The sequence below is a fragment of the Petromyzon marinus genome, chromosome 11 (assembly GCF_048934315.1).
Source record: "Petromyzon marinus isolate PM22_M1 ecotype Great Lakes invasive population chromosome 11, UKy_Petmar_22M1.pri1.0, whole genome shotgun sequence".
Lineage (NCBI taxonomy): Eukaryota > Metazoa > Chordata > Hyperoartia > Petromyzontiformes > Petromyzontidae > Petromyzon > Petromyzon marinus.
Window position 1 is genome coordinate 772,820 of NC_133677.1, and position 27,312 is coordinate 800,131.

The 27,312-nt window shown below is 55.2% G+C and overlaps 1 protein-coding gene across 2 annotated transcripts in view; it reads right to left on the bottom strand.

The window, feature by feature from the left end:
* Nucleotides 1-61: 61 nt before the first annotated feature.
* The window catches only part of FBXW4 (F-box and WD repeat domain containing 4), a 79,866-nt gene continuing 52,615 nt past the window's right edge, over nucleotides 62-27,312 (bottom strand). For both annotated transcript variants that reach the window (XM_032952495.2, XM_032952497.2), the window contains 2 exons: nucleotides 1,463-1,604; nucleotides 62-939 (listed from right to left, as the gene is read on the bottom strand). In XM_032952495.2, coding sequence (XP_032808386.2) covers nucleotides 829-939; nucleotides 1,463-1,604 — 253 coding nt within the window. In that variant the 3' untranslated portion in view covers nucleotides 62-828. The remainder of the gene's footprint in view (nucleotides 940-1,462; nucleotides 1,605-27,312) is intronic.

Sequence of the window (27,312 nt, forward strand, 5' to 3'; positions counted from 1 at the left end):
CAGGCACTCGCCATCACTCTGCAACACTCACCTGGACTCACGAGGACAGGCACAGAGCGGGTAGAACTCTCAACATCTTTACTCATTCCCACGCAATGCCCAGACCCCTACTGTGACCGGGCCCCCATGCATGCAGTTCCAGTCAAGACGCTACGCGGGGTCACGCACCCTGGGAGACAGGAGCAGGGGGACAGCAGATATGGGGAGACACGGAGAGACTGGGAGACACACAGAGGCAAGGAGACAGACAGAAAGATGAGGGGGTCATGGAGACACGAACACACCGGGAAGACAAACACGGACAGAAGACACCGTCCCGCCAAGGCGTCCGAGAATCAAATAACACCCCCAATATGTCCCCTGCCACCACCACCGAAGCGAGGGGAGCAAGGAGAGGTGGGGGGGGTAAGCAGAGGCAGGGCGAGACGAACAGAGCAGGGGGAGCGATCAGGGACAGGCAGGGAGACATGTGAGCAAGGGAGGTGAGAACCAGCAGAGATTGATAGAGGTGAGGCTGGGAAAGAGACAGAATGAGAGGCAAGGAGACAGGAGGGAGCAGGGAGAGCAGACCAGGGAGGAGACTGGGGGGACAGGGAGGTCAGAGCTGGCAGGGAGAGTGAGAGGCAAGGAGAGGCGCGGAGGGAGTCAGGGAGGAGAGGGAAAGAAAGGAGAGCCGGCAGGGGGCGCCGGGACACCAATTTGCGACGAGACGAATTTCCACGCGACTCCTCGGTGTTAAGGCATCGGCACCGAGGAGCTTCGGCAACTGAGATGCAGGTGTGGGGGCCCAGTGTCGTGTCCAGGTGTATCCAGGTGCTGCAGGTGTTGTCAGGTGAAGTCCAGCACGCACACCTGCGTGGCGACGGCCACGTACAGGCAGCGCGTGCTGAAGCGGAGGCTGTACACGGGGCTGCTCACAGGAGACGCCAGATTGAAGGTCTACGAATGGGGACACGCAGAGATACGCGGAGACACACGGGGACATGGAGACACGGAGACATGGGGCGTTGTCTATTGCTTCTACAGCGCATTCATTCACAAGATGGTGACATCACCCAAACTCTAAAGAGAAGCGAGCAGGCTTGGGCAGGATGAGTCTCAGCTAGAAGGGACGACGCCCATTCGTCAAGAACAACAACGCAGTGGCAGCCTGTGAAGAGAACACGTCCAGAGAGGACGTCGATCAAGGAGATGGAGCGATGATGGAATCAGCTCGTGTGTAAAGGAGCAGGTGCCGGGTAGATCGCTGCATCGGAAGGATCGTGACAGGTGGCGGCGGCGCGTTGACCATTGGCGTGGTGCGATTTATTTTGGCGGACGTAAAGGCCGCTGGGGCAATGAATGCCCACGTTCGATGGGGACCTCATCACGGCCGTCGCTGCTGCCGCCGATGACGACGCCGATAAACGAGCGAGGAGACACCGTCGTCTCCGCGAGCGTCTCGGCAGGAGCTCGCGGGCACCTGCAGGCAGCGGTGGTGGCGCTTGTCCCAGAGGCGCACGACTCCGTAGTGCGCCGAGCCGCTCGCCACCATGTGGTTCCCGTCGGCCTGCAGGCAGTAGAGGGCGCTGTCGTGCGGCTCTTCCCACTCGCGCACACACTGCCTGCACGGGGGGGGGGGGGCACGGGGGAGGGGGCAGAGATCACAGGGGGATAAGGGATCAGAAAAAGGTTAAATATGGACGTTGGGCCAGACACGCCGAGTCGTACGCGCTGGGTCAGTGACAAGGGGTCAGATACAGGTCACAGGGTCAAAGACAAAGATCCCCCGTATAGTTTAACACGGAGGCTTTCGCGACCAATATCATCCATAAGAGGTTTTTGGGTGAGATCGCGTATAGCTTTTAACAGATTGCTGGAGCAAGTGCTGTTAGCGAGTAGCACGTATGGAGGCCGGCACGGCACACGAGGGGGTGGGTGGCCAGCACCACTCCTGGCGGCCTTTGTCTCCTCAGTGCGGTTTACACACCACACCAGATACTCATTTAGGGTTGAATCTATCTTGGTTTGAATATTCGCCACTGGAATTGGTCGTAAGCGGGGATCGAACTCGCCGGGTCCTTAGCGCAGTGCACTCACCGCGACCATTCCAGGGTCAGACACGTGGGGTCACACACGCAGAGGGCACACACGCAAGGTCACACACGCAGAGGGCAGACACGCGGGGTCACACACGCAGAGGGCAGACACGCGGGGTCACACACTCAGAGGGCAGACACGCGGGGTCACACACGCAGAGGGCAGACGCGCAAGGTCACACACGCAGAGGGCAGTCACGCGGGGTCACACACGCAGAGGGCAGACACGCGGGGTCACACACGCGGGGTCACACACGCAGAGGGCAGACGCGCAAGGTCACACACGCAGAGGGCAGTCACGCGGGGTCACACACGCAGAGGGCAGACACGCGGGGTCACACACGCAGAGGGCAGACACGCGGGGTCACACACGCAGAGGGCAGACACGCGGGGTCACACACTCAGAGGGCAGACACGCGGGGTCACACACGCAGAGGGCAGACGCGCAAGGTCACACACGCAGAGTGCAGTCACGCGGGGTCACACACGCAGAGGGCAGTCACGCGGGGTCACACACGCAGAGGGCAGACACGCGGGGTCACACACGCAGAGGGCAGACACGCGGGGTCACACACGCAGAGGGCAGACGCGCAAGGTCACACACGCAGAGGGCACACACGCAAGGTCACACACGCAGAGGGCAGTCACGCGGGGTCACACACGCAGAGGGCAGACACGCGGGGTCACACACGCAGAGGGCAGACACGCGGGGTCACACACGCAGAGGGCAGACACGCGGGGTCACATACGCAGAGGGCAGACGCGCAAGGTCACACACGCAGAGGGCAGACACGCGGGGTCACACACGCAGAGGGCAGACACGCGGGGTCACACACGCAGAGGGCAGTCACGTGGGGTCACACACGCAGAGGTCAGACACGCGGGGTCACACACGCAGAGGTCAGACACGCGGGGTCGGGCACGCACGACGGGACACTCGGCCACTCTCGCGTGCCCCTCCCCCCCTCCCCGGGGGCCGCGTCTGCCCCATCACCGCTGCTGCCCGGCACTCGACGCCGCGTATCTCGCAAATTCCAAAAATTCCGCGGCATGTTTCCCCGTAACATCACCTCGCTCCCCGAGCTCGCTCCGAGGAGGAGGAGGAGGCGGCGGCGGCGCCATCGCACGCCACCTCAAGGCGCTCTGGTTCAATTCCCGGCCAGGATCAACTCTGTATATCATCCACACCTCATCGCCACCTCTTTCCACGTCCTCCGGAGGTTTGGAGGACCTACGAGCTCTCCCCAGCACCCAGTGTAATCATCATCATTAGCAACAGAAACACAGCGGTGTTCTTTGAAGTGAGGTGTGTGTGAGTTTGTACTTGGTACGATGTGGTAATATCAGCACTGCGGGTGGATGTAGTGCTGATCACCCATCCCCTCGTGTGCCGCAGTGCCGGCCTCCATAGGTGATACTCGCTAACTGCACCTGCCCCAACAGCCTGTTTCGAACTACACGGGGGATCTTTGTTTTAAAATGTTTGGCTGTATTCGTGTTTCTGTGTGTTTGGGTGTACGTGTGTGAGCCCGAGTTTGATTCCTGTTCACGGGCAACACCAGTGACGATTATCTGAACCGGTCCTGGGCCTCCCCGAGGTCGACTCAGCCTCAAATGAGTACCCGGGTGTGGTGCCGGCCACCCACCCGCTTGTGTCGGCCTTCATAGGTGCTCACCAACACTACTTGCACCAACAGTACGTGAAGGCTATACGGGGGGTCTTCGTCTTTGCACGACTAGCGGCAAGGCGGTGGTTAGCGCATTGCGCTAAAAACCCGGCGACCTGCATTTGATTCCGGGCATGCGGCCATCATCATGAGTAGCACGCGGGATCCGAACCGGTCCCGCCCCCCCACCCCCCCCCCCCGACTTCAACGAGCGCGGGTCCCGTTGCGCACCACAGCGCCCTTCACTCGCTCTCACAACCCCTGCCCTAACAGCCTGCCAGAGGTTACACGGTGGACTTTTGCCTTTATTCTGTATGCGTGAGCTTGCGCTTGCGTGCGTTCACGTGTGTGCGTGCGTGTGTGCGTGTGTGTGTGCGTGCGTGCACGTTAATGAGCGTGGCTGCAGTGGGGACTGGGTGCGAGTGCACGCCGACTTGGGGGAGCGCGGGGAGGGGCAGGCTGGGGCGGTAAAGCACGGAACGTCAGACGCGAGCCAGGGACCGCCGCTCGCTGCGTGTTTCCAGCTGACCCCCCCCCCAGCGCTGCTCCCACGGGGAGGAGCGCAGGTGGGAGGGGGGGAGTCGTGCGCAGGCGGCACGTGCTCACATCGCCTTTGTCTCCCCGGTGCTGATGTTCACCGGGTGCTCATTTTAGGCCGAGTCGACGTAGGGGGAGGCCCAGGATCGGTTCGGATATTCGCCGCTGTTTACTGTCGCGAGCGGGAATCGAACTCGAGTCGACGGGTTCGTAGCGCGGCGCGGTAACCTCTGCGCTACCCCTCCCACACGCACACAGGCACGTGTGCTGATATACGCAAAGGAGTCTACACATGCACGTGTATGTGCCCTTGTAGTACACGCGGGCACGTCTACACACGCACGTGTGCACACAGGAGCGTGCGTGCGTGTGAACTACAAGGGCACGTCCCACTCTCACTGAGCGAGCAGAGGAGAGGAGCTCCGAGGGAGGGAGTGGGTGGAGGTGGGAGGGGGCGAGAATGGGGGGGGGGTGGGGAGGGGGGGAGGTGGAGGGGGGGAGGTGGAGGGGGGGCGAGGATGGGGGAGATGGAGGGGGGGGCGAGGGGGGTGGAGGGGGGGTGTAGGGGGGGGCTGTTTCCCACGGCCGAGCAGGCCGAGGTGTGGCGGGAAGGAGAGGAATGCGAGGGGCGTCCAGGAGCAATAGAGAGAGGCTCCTGCCCTGACGCGCGCCGATCCGGCCGCACCACCGTGACACACAAAGACAAAGATCCCCCATGTAGCCTTAACAGACTGTTGGGGCAAGTGCTGTTAGCGAGCACCTACGAAGGGCGGCACGGCACACGAGGGGGTGGGTGGCCAGCACCACGCACCACCGCCTTTGTCTCCCGAGTGGCGATGTTTACACACCATCACTGAGTACTCATTTGAGGCCGAGTCGACCTAGGGGAGGCCTAGGACCGGTTCAGATACTCGTCACCGGTGTTGGCCATGAACTCGGGTCGACAGGTTCGTAGCGCAGTGCGCTAACCGCTGCACTTCCGCTCCCCACACTCACTCCACGCAAACTCTGGACTCGCCCACCACTCATTCCAATCGACCTTGGTTCCATTCGACACCGAGTTCCACTCGACATCTCGGGCAGGCGACCACCGCGCTTCGGGGCCACTCCACACAGCTTGGTTGAGAAAACGTGAAGTTGCGTTTCATTATTAAGTTAAACGCGGGCCACCATAATAATTTATTTATGACTACTACTACTGCCGAACATCTCACAATGAGGCCTGGAACACGGACATCGCGCCTCCCGCACTCCGGCGCTTCCTGTCATTGTGCCTGCGTGACCCCGGCTCGCCGCCACGGGGACCAGGTTCGAGCTGGGGCTGGGGTGTGAGTTGGGGGGTGGGGGGCTGGGGTGTGAGGCCGGCTGAGAGTTGCGGGAGCGAGGGGTGTAAGTAGGGGGCTGGGATGTCAGACTTTGGAGAGTCTGGGCGAGAGTTGTGGGAGTGGGGGGGGGGGGGTGGGAGTGGGGGGGGGGAGAGATGGGAGAGTCTCGAGGAGAGTTGGGGAAGTCTGGGGGAGAGTTGGGGGAGTCTGGGGGAGTGGGGGGGGAGAGTTGGGGGAGAGTTGGGAGAGTGGGGGGGAGAGTTGGGAGAGTCTGGGGGAGAGTTGGGGGAGTGGGGGGAGTGGGGGGGAGAGATGGGAGAGTGGGGGCGAGAGTTGGGAGAGTCTGGGGGACAGTTGGGGAAGTGGGGGGAGTGGGGGGGGGGAGAGTTGGGGGAGTGGGGGGGCGAGAGTTGGGAGAGTCTGGGGGAGAGTTGGGGGAGTGGGGGGGGAGAGATGGGAGAGTGGGGGGCGAGGGAGCCGCAGACGTGATTTGTACATCGCATTATCTGTATGGATAAATAAGAGCGCGGTTGTAGGGAGCGCGGTCGTGGTGAACGCGGTCGTAGACAGTGTGGTTGTAGTGAACGTGGTCGTAGTGAACGTGGTCGTAGTGAACGTGGTCATAGTGAACGTGGTCGTACTGAACGTGGTCATAGTGAACGTGGTCGTAGTGAACGTGGTCGTACTGAATGTGGTCGTAGTGAACGTGGTTGTAGTGTCTTCTAAAGGGGCTGGAGGGTGCGGGAGGAGGAGAGGGGGGGGGGGGGTGCGGAAAGGTAAATCGGGGGCCGAGGGAGGGGGTACGTGGGGTTGTGGGGGCTCTGGAACTTCATCCAAACGCGACGGGAACCCCTTGGCTGCCTGACCTCCCCCGTGCAATTCACACGGCGCTGGCCAGACCCCTCCTCCCGGCCCCCCTCTCCCCGTCCCTCATCCCTCCCTCCCCCCCAACACTGCACGACGCCCTCTCCCTCCACGTAAACTCCCAGCGCAGATGTCTTTCCAACTCACTTTTACAATAGGCGTGAACGCGTACCAACACACACACACACGCACATTCACTTACATATACTCGCACGCATACCAACACTCACACACTCACCAAGGCGTGCACACACGCACACCGACAGACCGAGATGTGCGCGCACACGCAACAACCAACACCCACCGACACCCACCGACACCAAGCATAATCCTAAAGACACCCAGCCTGCAATTAACACCCTCCCATCTCCGGGCAAATCTGGCCAGCACCCAGCATTTACAACTCAGCGTGCCCTGCCACCCAGCACCCACTGCCACCCAGCACCCAGTACCACCCAGCACCCAGTACCACCCAGCACCCACTACCACCCAGCACCCAGTACCACCATCCAGCACCCAGTACCACCCAGCACCCAGTACCACCCAGCACCCAGTACCATCCAGCACCCACTACCACCCAGCACCCAGTACGACCATCCAGCAACCACTACCACCCAGCACCCACTACCACCCAGCACCCACTACCACCCAGCACCCACTACCACCCAGCACCCACTGCCACCCAGCACCCACTGCCACTCAGCACCCACTGCCACCCAGCACCCACTGCCACCCAGCACCCATTACCACCCAGCACCCAGTACCACCCAGCACCCAGTACCACCCAGCACCCACTACCACCCAGCACCCACTACCACCCACCACCCAGTACTACCATCCAGCACTAAACACCCAGCATCGACAGAGCACGCAGCCTGCACACCTCGCCACCCCACCCCACCCCACCCGCGCAACAAACTCAGACGTTCAGGGCTTCCAAGTGAAGGTGTCGGTGGCAGTGAGTTGTGAATGACAGCAAGTGCAATGGACACACGCATGTACAGACACAGACCCCCATATTGCCTTTAACAGATTGCCAGGGCAAGCAAGCGAGCACCTATTAAGGTCGGCTCGGTACAAGGGGGGGGGGGGGGGGGTCAGCACCACGCCCAGCCGACTTTGTCTTCCTAACGTTTACACACCGCACACAGCCTACTCGTTTAGGGCTGCGTCGACCTAGGGGAGGCTCAGAACTGGGTCAGATATTCGCGACTGTTATTGGCCGCATGCGGGAATCGAACTCGGGTCACGGGTTCGTAGTGCAGTACGCTAACTACTGGGTCACCGCTCCTCACACATGCAGGAACACACACAGGTAACAACAACAACCACCGCCATTCGCCACTAAGTGGCGATATCACCACGACGCTTTGTGCCAGGCCATGTGCACCTTGAGGCCACGTGGAGTGTCGAACGCCCGCTGGCAGGAGGTCACGGGGCAGACCCAAGTGCCACGGGTCGACTGACTAAGATGACTAAGATGACTGGCTGATGCACCACCTGTGCCCCCTACTGTGCCAACCTGCTGTGCTTTAGTCACCCGGCGCTCCACTCATTGTTGTGAGCGTCGCTCCTCCGCCCTCCGTTGTTGTTGGAGGGCGACTGCCTGCAACTGCCCAGTAGCATCCTTCACGAGCCTCCTCCACAGAAGCCGATCTTGACACCGCTGGTACCAGTCATCGGTAAGTCCACTCGGCTCCACGTCCTCCTGTACCACATCACTCCATCTCTTCTCTAGCCCATGCCGCGCCCGTTTAGCCCCCTCGATCCGGCCGAACAAAAGCTATTACGGCATGCGGTGGCTGGGCATGCGGGCTACATGACCCAGCCAACGCAGCCTTGCCTGCCGGAGGAGCTCACCAATGGGACCTTGCCTAGATCTTTCAAGGATTTGTGAGCTCCTCACACAATCCAGCCTGGTTAAACCTAGGCTGGATCGTAGGCAGGCTAGCCTAAATGTTTCTAACCGGCATAGATGTTCCATTAGGGGGGTCCACGTTTCGCAAGCATAAAGAAGGGAATGACCGTGGCCGAGAAGACCTGAAGCTTAGTGCGGAGTGACAGACCAGGTAGCTTCCACACAGCGTTACGCAACCGATGAAAAGATATTGCCGCTCGACTGATTCGGAGTGAGACCTTTGCTGTTAAACTGGAGCCGGTCATAAGCACACTGCCCAGGTATGGGAAACTCTCCACTCTCTCCACAACTGCCCCATCACCGATTGGGAGTTGTGGGGGTGGAGTGTCCGATGGTACAAAATACCCAGGCAGGTGCTTAGTTTTGGTGGGGCTGATGGTAAGGCCCCATCTCTTAGTGGCACGCTCCAGTCTCAGCAGCAGCGTCAACTCCTCCTCTGAATGAGCAGCTATTACCAAATCATCGGCATACATAACGTGGTTCAGCAATAGGGAGCCATCCCTTGACCACACCCGGGCATCGATCAGCCTCCCATTATATCTGTACCAAATAGAGATTCCCCCGGTACAGCTATTGAAGGTTTCACGAACTACGTGGTCAAAATAGATGTTAAATGATGTGGGAGCCAGAGGACATCCCTGTTGCACCCCAAAGTGTACAGGGAATGACTTTGACTCCCGGCCACGTAGTTTTACCTGGGCCCGCTAACCATCATGAAGATCCTTAATGATCGTGAGCAGAGGGTCAGGGACTCCAAAAGCACGAAGAACAACCCAGAGCCCAGGCCTACTGATGGTATCATAGGCCTTGACCAGGTCAATAAAGCAGAGATGTAGGTCTTGCTGGAATTCCCTACACCTCTGCTGTAGCAGACGGACAGAAAATATGGCATCTGCGCAGGACCGCCCTTTCCTGAAACTGCACGATGTTTTCCTGGCTGAGGGATTTCCCCTCCCCCAGGACCTCACAGAAATGCTCAGCAAATCTGCAAACCTGTTCCTGGGGGTCGGAGATTGGATTACCGTTTTTTCCCCTAATGATGGTAATAGGTGTGGCGCTGCAGGTTACTTTTTATGGAGTTAAATAGAGATTTGTGATCGCGGGCCACTGAGGCAGACTCCATCTCCCTGCAACCCGCGACCACCACCCATCCTTGCAGCACCTCACGGCTCTCCGAACCTCCGAGCGAAGGCTGTGGTAAGCCTCCTCATTCTCTGACGTGGGATTCTGTAGCCGACAACAGCGGGCCTGTCGCTTTTTCTCAACTATCCTGAACACCTCCCCTGTCAGCGAGGGTCTCTGGGGAGGTCTGGACCGTGTACCCAAAGCGGCCATTGCAGCTGCATGAGTCACAGTCCTAAACCTCGCCCATTTACCCTCGACATCAGGAGGAGTGGGGGACAATGCCAACCCCAGCCGCAAGCAATGATGGAATTCTCGGTTGCAACTTTCATCAGATAACTGGGACCAGGCCACTTTAGGTTGGAATGGGGTCCTGGGTGTACACCCACCACCGGAGTGAAAGAATGGCAGGTGCATCTTACAGATGACTAGTCAATGGTCAGAGGGCAGATCAGCTCCACGGTAGATCCTGGTGTCAAGGACATGGGCTTGCATCCGTTGGTCCATCACTATGTAGTCCAGCAGATGTTCTTGCTTGGACCCGGCATGCATCCATGATGTTGTGTGGATGCGCCGATACCGGAACAGCGTGTTGGTAATTACAAGCCCATGGGCTGCACAAAAATCTAGCAGCCTCCTACCGTTGTTATTGAGATCATCTGGCCCATGCCCTCCAATCACTCCAGACCAGGTGCAAGCATCATGACCAACTCGGGCATTGAAGTCACCCAACAAGATGACTCTATCCCGAGGGGCCACTTTAGCCAGCACCTGTGACAGGAGGTCATAGAAGGCATCTGACTCATCGGCTTTGCCTGCATCCCCTCCATGGATGTTCGTCTTCGGTGGGGGCATAAGTAACCACGACCACCACTCCTCGCCTCCGGTTGATGGGAAGGTGAGCCCAAAGTAGCCTGGGGCTTACAGCTTCCCACACCTCACTGCCACGCTCCCACGCCCCCTTCATTCTTTGTTCAAAAGAAGAGCCACACCCTGTTGTTTGGCAGTCTGCTGCCCCGAGTAGAGGACTGTCCACCCCTCATGGTGGCAGGAGCCAGAACCGGTCCACCGGACCTCCTGAATGCCACAGAGATCCAGGGCGGTACCGGTCCAGCTCCCGACAGAGGAGTGGCAGCCTCTCCTCCGCTGTGCAGTGAGCGTTCGAACATTCCACGTGGCCACACGAAGTGGTTTTTCGTTGTTTCTGGAGGTGCCCCGAGGGTAGAGATTCAATCTCCTGGCTCCGCCAATTGGGGTTTGGCTAGGAGACGTCATAAACGCCTGTCCCCCTGGGGCCTCCAGCACAAGCTTATTAGTTCAATTTTTTATTCGTGGTTTCGTGGTAAAAATGTTGAAGGTGGAGGGGTTACCAGCCCCTCGCACCCGTCCAGAGCCCCCGTTTAGCCACTGTGGTGGTCACAGACGCCATGAGAGGAGGAGCCAATCGGAATTGGTCCTCCCACCACAGCACTGTCCACGACAGAGTTTCCCGTCCGGCCTACACACAGGCACACACCCTCGTTCATGCACACACACACGCACGCCTGAACATACTGTTGGAGCAAGTGCTGTTCGTGAGGACCTATGAAGGCCGGCACGGCACTCAAGGGGGTGAGTGACCACCACCACCCCCGACCGCCTTTGTCTCCCCAGTGGTGATGTTTACAAACCACACTAGGTACTCATTTAAGGCTGAGTTGACTTAGGGGAGGCCCATGACCGGTTCAGATAACCGCCACCGGTGTTGGCTGTGAGCGGGAATCGAACTCGGGTCGCTGGGTGCGTAGCGCAGCGTAGCGCTAACCACCACACTAAAGCTCACCACTCACACACACGCACGCACACGTGCACACGCACACGTTACACGCGCACGCACACGTTACACGCACACACGTTACACGCACACGCACACGTTACACACACACGCACGCACACGTTACACACGCACACGTTACACACACACGCACGCGTTACACACACACGCACGCGTTAAGCACACACGCACGCGTTACACACACGCACACGTTACACACACGCACGCGTTACACACACGCACGCGTTACACACACACACGCACACGTTACACACACACATGCACACGTTACACACACGCACACGTTACACGCATGCGTACACGTTACACGCACACGTTACACGCACGTGCACACGTTACACGCGCACGTTACACGCACACGCGCACGCACACGTTACACACGCACGCACACGTTACACACGCACGTGCACACACACGTTACACACACGCACGCGTTACACACACACGCACACGTTACACGCACGCGCACACGTTACACGCACATGTTACACGCACGCGCACACGTTACACGCACACGTTACACGCACACGTCACACACACACGCACACGTTACACACACACGCACACGTTACACGCACGTGCACACGTTACACGCACACGTTACACACACACACACCTAAGTCCCCCAATGCCCCTGGCTGTGTCGGTGCCTATGGAGGACCGACGGCCCACGGAGACTCACGGTGACCCACAGGGGGCCCACGGCGGGGCCCAAGGGGGGGCCCACGGGTGGCCTGCAGGGGCCCAAGGGTGGCCTGCAGGGGTGCACGGGCCCCGCGTGGGCCCAGATTTGTTGACTCTGGACGCGATGCCAGGGAGGATCCACGCTGCACCGGGCCGTGCGCCAGACGTGAATATTTCCCCCTTCTCCTGAACCCCCCCGAACCCCCCCGAACCCCCCCCCCCCCCCACCGTGTTACTTCAAAAAACACGGAGCGCGCCCACCGCTCCACCACGCAGCAGCCGCGGCTCCCCGCTCTCCCGCTCGCTCTCCCTCTCCCGCAGGACCGGGCGTTTTGTAAAGAAGGAGTGGATTATTTTTTGTATGGTGTTGTTTTCTCAAAGGCTCGGGTTTCGGGGTGGCGCGGTTATCGGCGCGGGTGCCGCCCGTGAGAGAACGTGGGATTCGCGATCATCTGGGCCGGCGGCCAGCCCGAGCAGCATGTTGCTGCTGATGATGATGTTGTTGGGACGGTCTGGTACAGGGTGCCGTGCAGGGTGCCGTGCACGGCGCAGGAAGGGTGAGCAGGGCGATGTACAGGGGATGTGCAGAGGCGCTGTTCAGCGTCGGGTGCAGAGAGATGTGCATGGCGGGTGTGCGGGGGAACATGCCCTGACCCCACCTGCCCTGACCCCACCTGCTCTGACCCCACCTGCCCTGACCCCACCTGCTCTGACCCCACCTGCCCTGACCCCACCTGCTCTGACCCCACATGCCCTGACCCAACCTGCCCTGACCCCACCTGCTCTGACCCCACCTGCTCTGACCCCACCTGCTCTGACCCCACCTGCCCTGACCCCACCTGCTCTGACCCCACCTGTCCTAACCCCACCCGTCCTGACCCACCTGCCCTGACCCCACCTGCTCTGACCCCCCCTACAATGACCCCACCTGCCCTGACCCCACCTGTCCTAACCCCACCCGTCCTAACCCCACCTGCCCTGACCCCACCTGTCCTGACCCCCCCTACAATGACCCCACCTGCTCTGACCCCACCTGTCCTGACCTCCCCTACAATGGCCCCACCTGCCCTGACCCCACCTGTCCTAACCCCACCCATCCTAACCCCACCTGCCCTGACCCCACCTGTCCTGACCCCACCTGTCCTGACCCCACCTGTCCTGACCCCCCCTACAATGACCCCACCTGTGTAAATCAGTGTTTGTGTAGAGGTGACCACCCTAATCACGGCTTCAAGAACTTCAAATTGGGAGCTGTGGAGGGGGAGGGGGGGCCGAGATGAGCGAGGGGGGCAGGGGAGGGGCACGGGGGTCTCAGCCGAGGCCGGCGTCGCCCCGGGGGGTCCGGGGTTTACCGCCGTTTCCATGGCAACGCGTCAGGGCCGTAAACACGGCAACGCGGGGGGGGGGGGGCGGTGACGTCACAGCGATGAGAGAGGGCGAGAGAGAGGGGGGGCGGTGACGTCACGGCGATGAGAGAGAGAGGGGGGGGGGTAATGAGAGTAAAGAGAAAATGGAATTTGGAGAGAGACGAGAGAAAGGAGAGAGCGTGGAGAAGGGGAGAGCGGAGAGAGATGTGGGGGAGAGGGTAAAGAGGCGAGAGTGCGGAGAGAGACGGAGATTGAAACGAGAGGGGAGGGAAGGAGATAAAGGGGTAGAGAGAGAAGGAAGAGAGAGGAGCGAGCGTGGAAGGGAGAGGGAGGGGAATGCCAAGGGGAGAACCCTGAGGAAGGAGAGAGACGTGAAAGGAGGGCAGGGGACGATGAGGGAGGGGACAGGTGGGAGATGAGGAAGAAATGTGAGAGAGATGGGACAGGTACGGGAGTGGAGGAACAGGCAGGCGAGAGCAGGAGAGAGTTGACCACCCAGTCGCAGCATCGTCCCCCGTGCGTCACGACGGTGACGCGGGTGACTAATGGGGAATTCATCGTCGTCACCACCACCTCCTCCTCCTCCACGCCTCTTCCCCGCTCCCTCCGCCGCCCCCAGTGAGTGCCGGCACAAGCCGCGTTTCCATGAGGTCATTAGCGCATTAACGGTGCCCTCTGACCCCCATTTGCCCGTTATTGAGCAGGCCTGCAACCATTCAGCGCCTCCACCAGCCGAGCCATCACCACGACTCGGAGGCAACGGCGTCCACTCGAGAATCGTCCGATCGTTGCCGGCGTGGTGGATGCAGAGAAAGCTATGAAGCAACCACACACACAGTCAGGCCGGGAAGGGACGGTACCAGTGGTCGAGACTAATGATGGACTCGCAGCCAAAAGGAGGGGAAGATAAACGCCCAAGAGGGCGCTGTGACGGAGTGGTGCGTGCGGCCGAGCGATCTCGTTACGGCGGAGGACGGCGGGAGATGCTGACGGCTGGGGGGTGGGAGGCCTTCCATCAGCAGCGGATCGATCTCGTGGCTAATGAAGATGATGAGGTCGAATGTTAACGTAGACACTTGGACTCACAGACACTCAGTCTTGGACTCACAGGGACTCTTCAACTGTGAACTCACAGGGACTCACGCCCAGGGACTCACGCCCGGGTACTCGGCGCCCGTGGGTGAGAAGCGGGGACGCGAGGGCTGGGAGTCACGGGGATGAGTCGCACCCACGAACCCACGCACACACGAACCCAGGCACACACGAACCCACGCACACACGAACCCACGCACACACAAACCCACGCACACACAAACCCACGCACACACGAACCCACGCACACACAAACCCACGCACACACGAACCCACGCACACACAAACCCACGCACACACAAACCCACGCACACACACAAACCCACGCACACACACAAACCCACGCACACACACAAACCCACGCACACACACAAACCCACGCACACACACAAACCCACGCACACACACGAACCCACGCACACACACGAACCCACGCACACACACGAACCCACGCACACACACGAACCCACGCACACACACAAACCCACGCACACACGCAAACCCACGCACCCACGAACCCACGCACACACGAACCCACGCACACACACAAACCCACGCACACACACAAACCCACGCACACACAAACCCACGCACACACGCAAACCCACGCACATACGAACCCACGCACCCACGAACCCACGCACCCACGAACGCACACACACAAACCCACGCACACACACAAACCCACGCACACACACAAACCCACGCACACACACGAACCCACGCACACACACAAACCCACGCACACACACAAACCCACGCACACACGAACCCACGCTCACACGAACCCACGCACACACCAACCCACGCTCACACAAACCCACGCACACACACGAACCCACGCACACACACGAACCCACGCATACACACGAACCCACGCACACACACAAACCCACGCACACACACGAACCCACGCACACACACGAATCCACGCACACACACGAACCCCCGCACACACACAAACCCACGCACACACACGAACCCACGCACACACACGAATCCACGCACACACACGAACCCACGCACACACGAACCCACGCACACACGAACCCACGCACACACACGAATCCACGCACACACACGAACCCACGCACACACGAACCCACGCACACACGAACCCACGCACACACACAAACCCACGCACACACGAAACCCACGCACACACGAAACCATGCACACACGAACCCACGCACACACACAAACCCACGCACACACAAACCCACGCACACACAAACCCACGCACACACACAAACCCACGCACACACACGAACCCACGCACACACACGAACCCACGCACACACACGAACCCACGCACACACACGAACCCACGCACACACACGAACCCACGCACACACACGAACCCACGCACACACACGAACCCACGCACACACACGAACCCACGCACACACACGAACCCACGCACACACACGAACCCACGCACACACACAAACCCACGCACACACGAAACCACGCACACACGAAACCACGCACACACGAACCCACGCACACACGAACCCACGCACACACACAAACCCACGCACACACACAAACCCACGCACACACACAAACCCACGCACACACACAAACCCACGCACACACACACAAACCCACGCACACACACAAACCCACGCACACACACGAACCCACGCACACAGACGAACCCACGCATACACACGAACCCACGCACACACACGAACCCACGCACACACACGAACCCACGCACACACACGAACCCACGCACACACAAACCCACGCACACACACGAACCCACGCACACACACGAACCCACGCACACACACGAACCCACGCACACACAAACCCACGCACACACACAAACCCACGCACACACACGAACCCACGCACACACACGAACCCACGCACACACGAACCCACGCATACACACGAACCCACGCACACACACGAACCCACGCACACACACGAACCCACGCACACACACGAACCCACGCACACACGAACCCACGCACACACACAAACCCACGCACACACGAAACCATGCACACACGAAACCATGCACACACGAACCCACGCACACACACGAACCCACGCACACACACGAACCCACGCACACACGAACCCACGCACACACGAACCCACGCACACACACAAACCCACGCACACACGAAACCACGCACACACACGAACCCACGCACACACACAAACCCACGCACACACACAAACCCACGCACACACACAAACCCACGCACACACACAAACCCACGCACACACACAAACCCACGCACACACACAAACCCACGCACACACACACAAACCCACGCACACACACACAAACCCACGCACACACACAAACCCACGCACACACACAAACCCACGCACACACACAAACCCACGCACACACACAAACCCACGCACACACACGAACCCACGCACACACACGAACCCACGCATACACACGAACCCACGCACACACACGAACCCACGCAGACACACGAACCCACGCACACACACGAACCCACGCACACACAAACCCACGCACACACACGAACCCACGCACACACACAAACCCACGCACACACACGAACCCACGCACACACAAACCCACGCACACACACAAACCCACGCACACACACGAACCCACGCACACACACGAACCCACGCACACACGAACCCACGCACACACAAACCCACGCACACACAAACCCAAGCACACACAAACCCACGCACACACGAACCCACGCACACACGAGCCCACGCACACACGAACCCACGCACACACGAACCCACGCACACACAAACCCACGCACACACAAACCCACGTACACACGAACCCACGCACACACAAACCCACGCACACACAAACCCACGTACACACGAACCCACAAACGCACGCACCCCCCCAGCTATTGCTCAGGGGTGAGAGCCCTCGTGCGAAAACACGGCCGGAGTGGGGGGGGGATAGGGGGAGGGGGGGAGACTTCTAAAAGCCACCAAAGTGAAAAATGTTACAATTTGCGTCAGAGCGTAATCATTGATTCTATTATTGTAATAAACCCCGCCGCCGCAGCGCTGTTGAGATACTCTCTCTGATTCATGTTGAGCCAGAGTGGGGACGTCTCTCGCGTGCCGCACCAGGTCGACGCCTTCCTGCGACACGCGCCAACTCCCCCCCCCCCCCCCCCCAGGGTCCCCCTCCATCCCCCCTCCCCGCTCGCTATCTCTCCCGATCGCCCTGGGCCTGGACTGCAACTCATGGGGGCCAGGATGTGGGGGCAACCCACCCATTACGACTTCTACAGCGATACAACCACCACCACGGGCACCCCTACTACTACTACCACAACTACTACTACCACCACCACTACTACTACCACATCTACTACTACTGCCACCACTACTACTACTGCCACCACTACGACTACTACCACCACTACTACTACTGCCACCACTAATACCACTGCCACAACTACTACTACCACCGCTACTACTACTACCACATATACTACTACTGCCACCACCACTACTACTGCCACAACTACTACTACTGCCACCACTACTACTACTGCCACCACTACTACTACTGCCACCACTACTACTACTACTACCACAACTACTACTACTGCCACTACTACTGCCACCACTACTACTACTGCCACAACTACTACTACTGCCACCACTACTACTACTGCCACCACTACTACTACTGCCACCACTACTACTACTGCCACCACTACTACTACTGCCACAACTACTACTACCACCACTACTACTACTGCCACCACTACTACTACTGCCACAACTACTACTACTGCCACCACTACTACTACTACCACCACTACTACTACTGCCACAACTACCACTACTGACACCACTACTACTACTGCCACAACTACTACTACTGCCACCACTACTACTGCCACCACTACTACAACTGCCACCACTACTACTACTGCCACCACTACTACTACTACCACCACTACTACCACTGCCACCACTATTACTGCCACCACTACTACTACTGCCACAAGTACTACTACTGCCACCACTACTACCACTGCCACAACTACTACGACCACAACTACTACTACCACAACTACTACTACTGCCACAACTACTACTACTACCAGAACTACTACTACTGCCACAACTACTACTACTGCCACCACTAATACTACTGCCACCACCACTACTACTGCCACAACTACTACTACTGCCACCACTACTACTACCACAACTACTACTACTGCCACCACTACTACTACTGCCACCACTACTACTACTGCCACCACTATTACTGCCACAACTACTACTACTACCACCACTACTACTACTGCCACCACTACTACTACTGCCACAACTACTACTACTGCCACCACTACTACTACTGCCACAACTACTACTACTAACACCACTACTACTACTGCCACCACTACTACTACTGCCACAACTACTACTACTGCCACAACTACTACTACTGCCACCACTACTACTACTGCCACAACTACTATTACTTCCACCACTACTACTACCACCACTACTATTACTGCCACCACTACTACTACTGCCACCACTACTACTACTACCACATCTACTACTGCCACCTTCAACTACTACTGCCACCACTACTACTACTACCACAACTAATACTACTACTGCCACCACTACTACTACTGCCACCACTACTACTACTGCCAAAAGTACTACTACTGCCACCACTACTACCACTGCCACAACTACTACTACCACAACTACTACTACCACAAATACTACTACTACCACAACTACTATTACTGCCACCACTACTACTACCACAACTACTACTACTGCCACAACTACTACTACTGCCACCACTAATACTACTGCCACCACCACTACTACTGCCACAACTACTACTACTACCACCACTACTACTACTGCCACCACTACTACTACTGCCACAACTACTACTACTGCCACAACTACTACTGCTGCCACCACTACTACTACTGCCACAACTACTACTACTGCCACAACTACTACTACTGCCACCACTACTACTACTGCAACCACTATTACTGCCACAACTACTACTACCACCACCACTACTACTACTGCCACCACTACTACTACTGCCACAACTACTACTACTGCCACCACTACTACTATTACTGCCACAACTACTACTACTGACACCACTACTACTACTGCCACCACTACTACTACTACTACCACCACTACTACCACTGCCACAACTACTACTACTGCCACTACTACTGCCACCACTACTACTACTGCCACAACTACTACTACTGCCACCACTACTACTACTGCCACCACTACTACTGCCACCACTACTACTACTGCCACCACTACTACTACTACCACAACTACTACTACTGCCACAACTACTACTACCACCACTACTACTACTGCCACCACTACTACTACTGCCACCACTACTACTACTGCCACAACTACTACTACTGCCACCACTACTACTACTACCACCACTACTACTACTGCCACAACTACCACTACTGACACCACTACTACTACTGCCACAACTACTACTACTGCCACCACTACTACTGCCACCACTACTACAACTGCCACCACTACTACTATTGCCACCACTACTACTACTACCACCACTACTACCACTGCCACCACTATTACTGCCACAACTACTACTACTACTGCCACCACTACTACTACTGCCACCACTACTACCACTGCCACCACTACTACCACTGCCACAACTACTACTACTACTGCCACAACTACTACTACTGCCACCACTACTACTACTGCCACCACTACTACTACTACCACCACTACTACCACTGCCACCACTACTACTACCACAACTAATACTACTGCCACCACTACTACTACCACCACTACTACTGCTGCCACTACTACTACCACAACTAATACTACTACTGCCACCACCACTACTACTGCCACCACTACTACTACTACCACATCTACTAGTGCCACCACAACTACTACTGCCACCACTACTACTACTACCACAACTAATACTACTACTGCCACCACTACTACTACTGCCACCACTACTACTACTGCCACAAGTACTACTACTGCCACCACTACTACCACTGCCACAACTACTACGACCACAACTACTACTACCACAACTACTACTACTGCCACAACTACTACTACTGCCACAACTACTACTACTGCCACAACTACTACTACTGCCACCACTAATACTACTGCCACCACCACTACTACTGCCACAACTACTACTACTGCCACCACTACTACTACCACAACTACTACTACTGCCACCACTACTACTACTGCCACCACTACTACTACTGCCACCACTACTACTACTGCCACCACTATTACTGCCACAACTACTACTACTACCACCACTACTACTACTGCCACCACTACTACTACTGCCACAACTACTACTGCCACCACTACTACTACTGCCACAACTACTACCACTGACACCACTACTACTACTGCCACCACTACTACTACTGCCACCACTACTACTACTGCCACAACTACTACTACTGCCACAACTACTACTACTGCCACCACTACTACTACTGCCACAACTACTATTACTTCCACCACTACTACTACCACCACTACTATTACTGCCACCACTACTACTACTGCCACCACTACTACTACTACCACATCTACTACTGCCACCACAACTACTACTGCCACCACTACTACTACTACAACTAATACTACTACTGCCACCACTACTACTACTGCCACCACTACTACTACTGCCAAAAGTACTACTACTGCCACCACTACTACCACTGCCACAACTACTACTACCACAACTACTACTACCACAACTACTACTACTACCACAACTACTACTACTGCCACCACTACTACTACCACAACTACTACTACTGCCACAACTACTACTACTGCCACCACTAATACTACTGCCACCACCACTACTACTGCCACAACTACTACTACTACCACCACTACTACTACTGCCACCACTACTACTACTGCCACAACTACTACTACTGCTACAACTACTACTACTGCCACCACTACTACTACTGCCACAACTACTACTACTGCCACAACTACTACTACTGCCACCACTACTACTACTGCAACCACTATTACTGCCACAACTACTACTACCACCACCACTACTACTGCCACCACTACTACTACTGCCACAACTACTACTACTGCCACCACTACTACTATTACTGCCACAACTACTACTACTGACTCCACTACTACTACTGCCACCACTACTACTACTACTACCACCACTACTACCACTGCCACAACTACTACTATTGCCACAACTACTACTACTGCCACCACTACTACTACTACTGCCACAACTACTACTACTTCCACCACTACTATTACCACCACTACTATTACTGCCACCACTACTACTACTGCCACGACTACTACTACTGCCACCACTACTACTACCGCCACCACTACTATTACTGCCACCACTACTACTACTGCCACAACCATTACTACTACCACAACTAATACTACTGCTGCCACCACAACTATTACTGCCACAACTACTACTACTGCCACAACTACTACTACTGCCACCACTACTACTACTGCCACCACTACTACTACGACTGCCACAACTACTACTACTGCCACCACTACTACTACTGCCACCACTAATACTACTGCCACCACTACTACTACTACTGCCATCACTACTACTACTGCCACAACCACTACTACTGCCACCACTACTACTACTGCCACCACTACTACTACTGCCACAACTACTACTGCCACCACTACTACTACTGCTACAACCACTACTACTGCCACAACCACTACTACTGCCACCACTACTACTACTGCCACCACTACTACTACTACTGCCACTACTGCTACTGCCACCACTAATACTACTGCCACAACTACTACTACTGCCACCACTACTACCACTGCCACCACTACTACCACTGCCACAACTACTACTACTGCCACAACTACTACTACTGCCACCACCACTACTACTGCCACCACTACTACTACTACCACATCTACTAGTGCCACCACAACTACTACTGCCACCACTACTACTACTACCACAACTAATACTACTACTGCCACCACTACTACTACTGCCACCACTACTACTACTGCCACAAGTACTACTACTGCCACCACTACTACCACTGCCACAACTACTACGACCACAACTACTACTACCACAACTACTACTACTGCCACAACTACTACTACTACCACAACTACTACTACTGCCACAACTACTACTACTGCCACCACTAATACTACTGCCACCACCACTACTACTGCCACAACTACTACTACTGCCACCACTACTACTACCACAACTACTACTACTGCCACCACTACTACTACTGCCACCACTACTACTACTGCCACCACTACTACTACTGCCACCACTATTACTGCCACAACTACTACTACTACCACCACTACTACTACTGCCACCACTACTACTACTGCCACAACTACTACTGCCACCACTACTACTACTGCCACAACTACTACCACTGACACCACTACTACTACTGCCACCACTACTACTACTGCCACCACTACTACTACTGCCACAACTACTACTACTGCCACAACTACTACTACTGCCACCACTACTACTACTGCCACAACTACTATTACTTCCACCACTACTACTACCACCACTACTATTACTGCCACCACTACTACTACTGCCACCACTACTACTACTACCACATCTACTACTGCCACCACAACTACTACTGCCACCACTACTACTACTACAACTAATACTACTACTGCCACCACTACTACTACTGCCACCACTACTACTACTGCCAAAAGTACTACTACTGCCACCACTACTACCACTGCCACAACTACTACTACCACAACTACTACTACCACAACTACTACTACTACCACAACTACTACTACTGCCACCACTACTACTACCACAACTACTACTACTGCCACAACTACTACTACTGCCACCACTAATACTACTGCCACCACCACTACTACTGCCACAACTACTACTACTACCACCACTACTACTACTGCCACCACTACTACTACTGCCACAACTACTACTACTGCCACAACTACTACTACTGCCACCACTACTACTACTGCCACAACTACTACTACTGCCACAACTACTACTACTGCCACCACTACTACTACTGCAACCACTATTACTGCCACAACTACTACTACCACCACCACTACTACTGCCACCACTACTACTACTGCCACAACTACTACTACTGCCACCACTACTACTATTACTGCCACAACTACTACTACTGACACCACTACTACTACTGCCACCACTACTACTACTACTACCACCACTACTACCACTGCCACAACTACTACTATTGCCACAACTACTACTACTGCCACCACTACTACTACTACTGCCACAACTACTACTACTTCCACCACTACTATTACCACCACTACTATTACTGCCACCACTACTACTACTGCCACGACTACTACTACTGCCACCACTACTACTACCGCCACCACTACTATTACTGCCACCACTACTACTACTGCCACAACCATTACTACTACCACAACTAATACTACTGCTGCCACCACAACTATTACTGCCACAACTACTACTACTGCCACAACTACTACTACTGCCACCACTACTACTACTGCCACCACTACTACTACGACTGCCACAACTACTACTACTGCCACCACTACTACTACTGCCACCACTACTACTACTGCCACCACTAATACTACTGCCACCACTACTACTACTACTGCCATCACTACTACTACTGCCACAACCACTACTACTGCCACCACTACTACTACTGCCACCACTACTACTACTGCCACAACTACTACTGCCACCACTACTACTACTGCTACAACCACTACTACTGCCACAACCACTACTACTGCCACCACTACTACTACTGCCACCACTACTACTACTACTGCCACTACTGCTACTGCCACCACTAATACTACTGCCACAACTACTACTACTGCCACCACTACTACCACTGCCACCACTACTACCACTGCCACAACTACTACTACTGCCACAACTACTACTACTGCCACCACTACTACTACTACTGCCACAACTACTACTACTGCCACCACTACTACTGCCACCACTACTGCTACTGCCACCACTACTACTACTGCCACAACTACTACTACTGCCACCACTACTACTACTGCCACCACTACTACCACTGCCACCACTACTACCACTGCCACCACTACTACTACTGCCACAACTACTACTACTGCCACAACTACTACTACTGCCACAACTACTACTACTGCCACCAGTAATACTACTGCCACCACTAATACTACTGCCACAACTACTACTACTGCCACCACTACTACTACTGCCACAACTACTACCACTGCCACCACTACTACTACTACTGTCACAAATACAGTGAGGGAAAAAAAGTATTTGATCCCCTGCTGATTTTGTACGTTTGCCCACTGACAAAGAAATGATCAGTCTATAATTTTAATGGTAGGTTTATTTGAACAGTGAGAGATAGAATAACAATAAAAACATCCAGAAAAACGCATGTCAAAAATGTTATAAATTGATTTGCATTTTAATGAGGGAAATAAGTATTTGACCCCCTCTCAATCAGAAAGATTTCTGGTTCCCAGGTGTCTTTTATACAGGTAACAAGCTGAGATTAGAACACACTCTTAAAGGGAGTGCTCCTAATCTCAGCTTGTTACCTGTATAAAAGACGCCTGTCCACAGAAGCAATCAATCAGATTCCAAACTCTCCACCATGGCCAAGACCAAAGAGCTCTCCAAGGATGTCAGGGACAAGATTGTAGACCTACACAAGGCTGGAATGGGCTACAAGACCATTGCCAAGCAGCTTGGTGAGAAGGTGACAACAGTTGGTGCGATTATTCGCAAATGTAAGAAACACAAAAGAACTGTCAATCTCCCTTGGCCTGGGGCTCCATGCAAGATCTCACCTCGTGGAGTTGCAATGATTATGAGAACGGTGAGGAATCAGCCCAGAACTACACGGGAGGATCTTGTCAATGATCTCAAGGCAGCTGGGACCATAGTCACCAAGAAAACAATTGGTAACACACTACGCCGTGAAGGACTGAAATCCTGCAGCGCCCGGAAGGTCCCCCTGCTCAAGAAAGCACATATACATGCCCGTCTGAAGTTTGCCAATGAACATCTGAATGATTCAGAGGACAACTGGGTGAAAGTGTTGTGGTCAGATGAGACCAAAATTGAGCTCTTTGGCATCAACTCAACTCGCCGTGTTTGGAGGAGGAGGAATGCTGCCTATGACCCCAAGAACACCATCCCCACCGTCAAACATGGAGGTGGAAAAATTATGCTTTGGGGGTGTTTTTCTGCTAAGGGGACAGGACAACTTCACCGCATCAAAGGGACAATGGACGGGGCCATGTACCGTCAAATCTTGGGTGAGAACCTCCTTCCCTCAGCCAGGGCATTTAAAATGGTTCGTGGATGGGTATTCCAGCATGACAATGACCCAAAACACACGGCAAAGGCAACAAAGGAGTGGGTCAAGAAGAAGCACATTAAGGTCCTGGAGTGGCCTAGCAAGTCTCCAGACCTTAATCCCATAGCAAATCTGTGGAGGGAGCTGAAGGTTCGAGTTGTCAAACATCAGCCTCGAAACCTTAATGACTTGGAGAAGATCTGCAAAGAGTGGGACAAAATCCCTCCTGAGATGTGTGCAAACCTGGTGGCCAACTACAAGAAACGTCTGACCTCTGTGATTGCCAACAAGAGTTTTGCCACCAAGTACTAAGTCATGTTTTGCAGAGGGGTCAAATACTTATTTCCCTCATAAAAATACAAATTAATTCGTTACATTTTGACATGCGTTTTTCAGGATTTTTGTTGTTGTTATTCTGTCTCGCACTGTTCAAATAAACCTAACATTAAAATTATAGACTGATCATTTCTTTGTCAGTGGGCAAATGTACAAAATCAGCAGGGGATCAAATACTTTTTTCCCTCACTGTACTACTACTGCCACAACTAGTACTACTGCCACCAATAATACTACTGCCACCACTACTACCAGTGCCACCACTACTACTACTGCCAAAACTACTACTACTGCCACAACTTATACTACTGCCAAAACTAATACTACAACTGCCAACACTACTACTACTGCCACCACTACTGCTACTGCCACCACTAATACTACTGCCACAACTAATACTACTACCACAACTACTACTACTGCCACAACTACTACTACTGCCACCACTAATACTACTGCCACCACCACTACTACTGCCACAACTACTACTACTGCCACCACTACTACTACCACAACTACTACTACTGCCACCACTACTACTACTGCCACCACTACTACTACTGCCACCACTACTACTACTGCCACCACTATTACTGCCACAACTACTACTACTACCACCACTACTACTACTGCCACCACTACTACTACTGCCACAACTACTACTGCCACCACTACTACTACTGCCACAACTACTACCACTGACCTCACTACTACTACTGCCACCACTACTACTACTGCCACCACTACTACTACTGCCACAACTACTACTACTGCCACAACTACTACTACTGCCACCACTACTACTACTGCCACAACTACTATTACTTCCACCACTACTACTACCACCACTACTATTACTGCCACCACTACTACTACTGCCACCACTACTACTACTACCACATCTACTACTGCCACCACAACTACTACTGCCACCACTACTACTACTACAACTAATACTACTACTGCCACCACTACTACTAC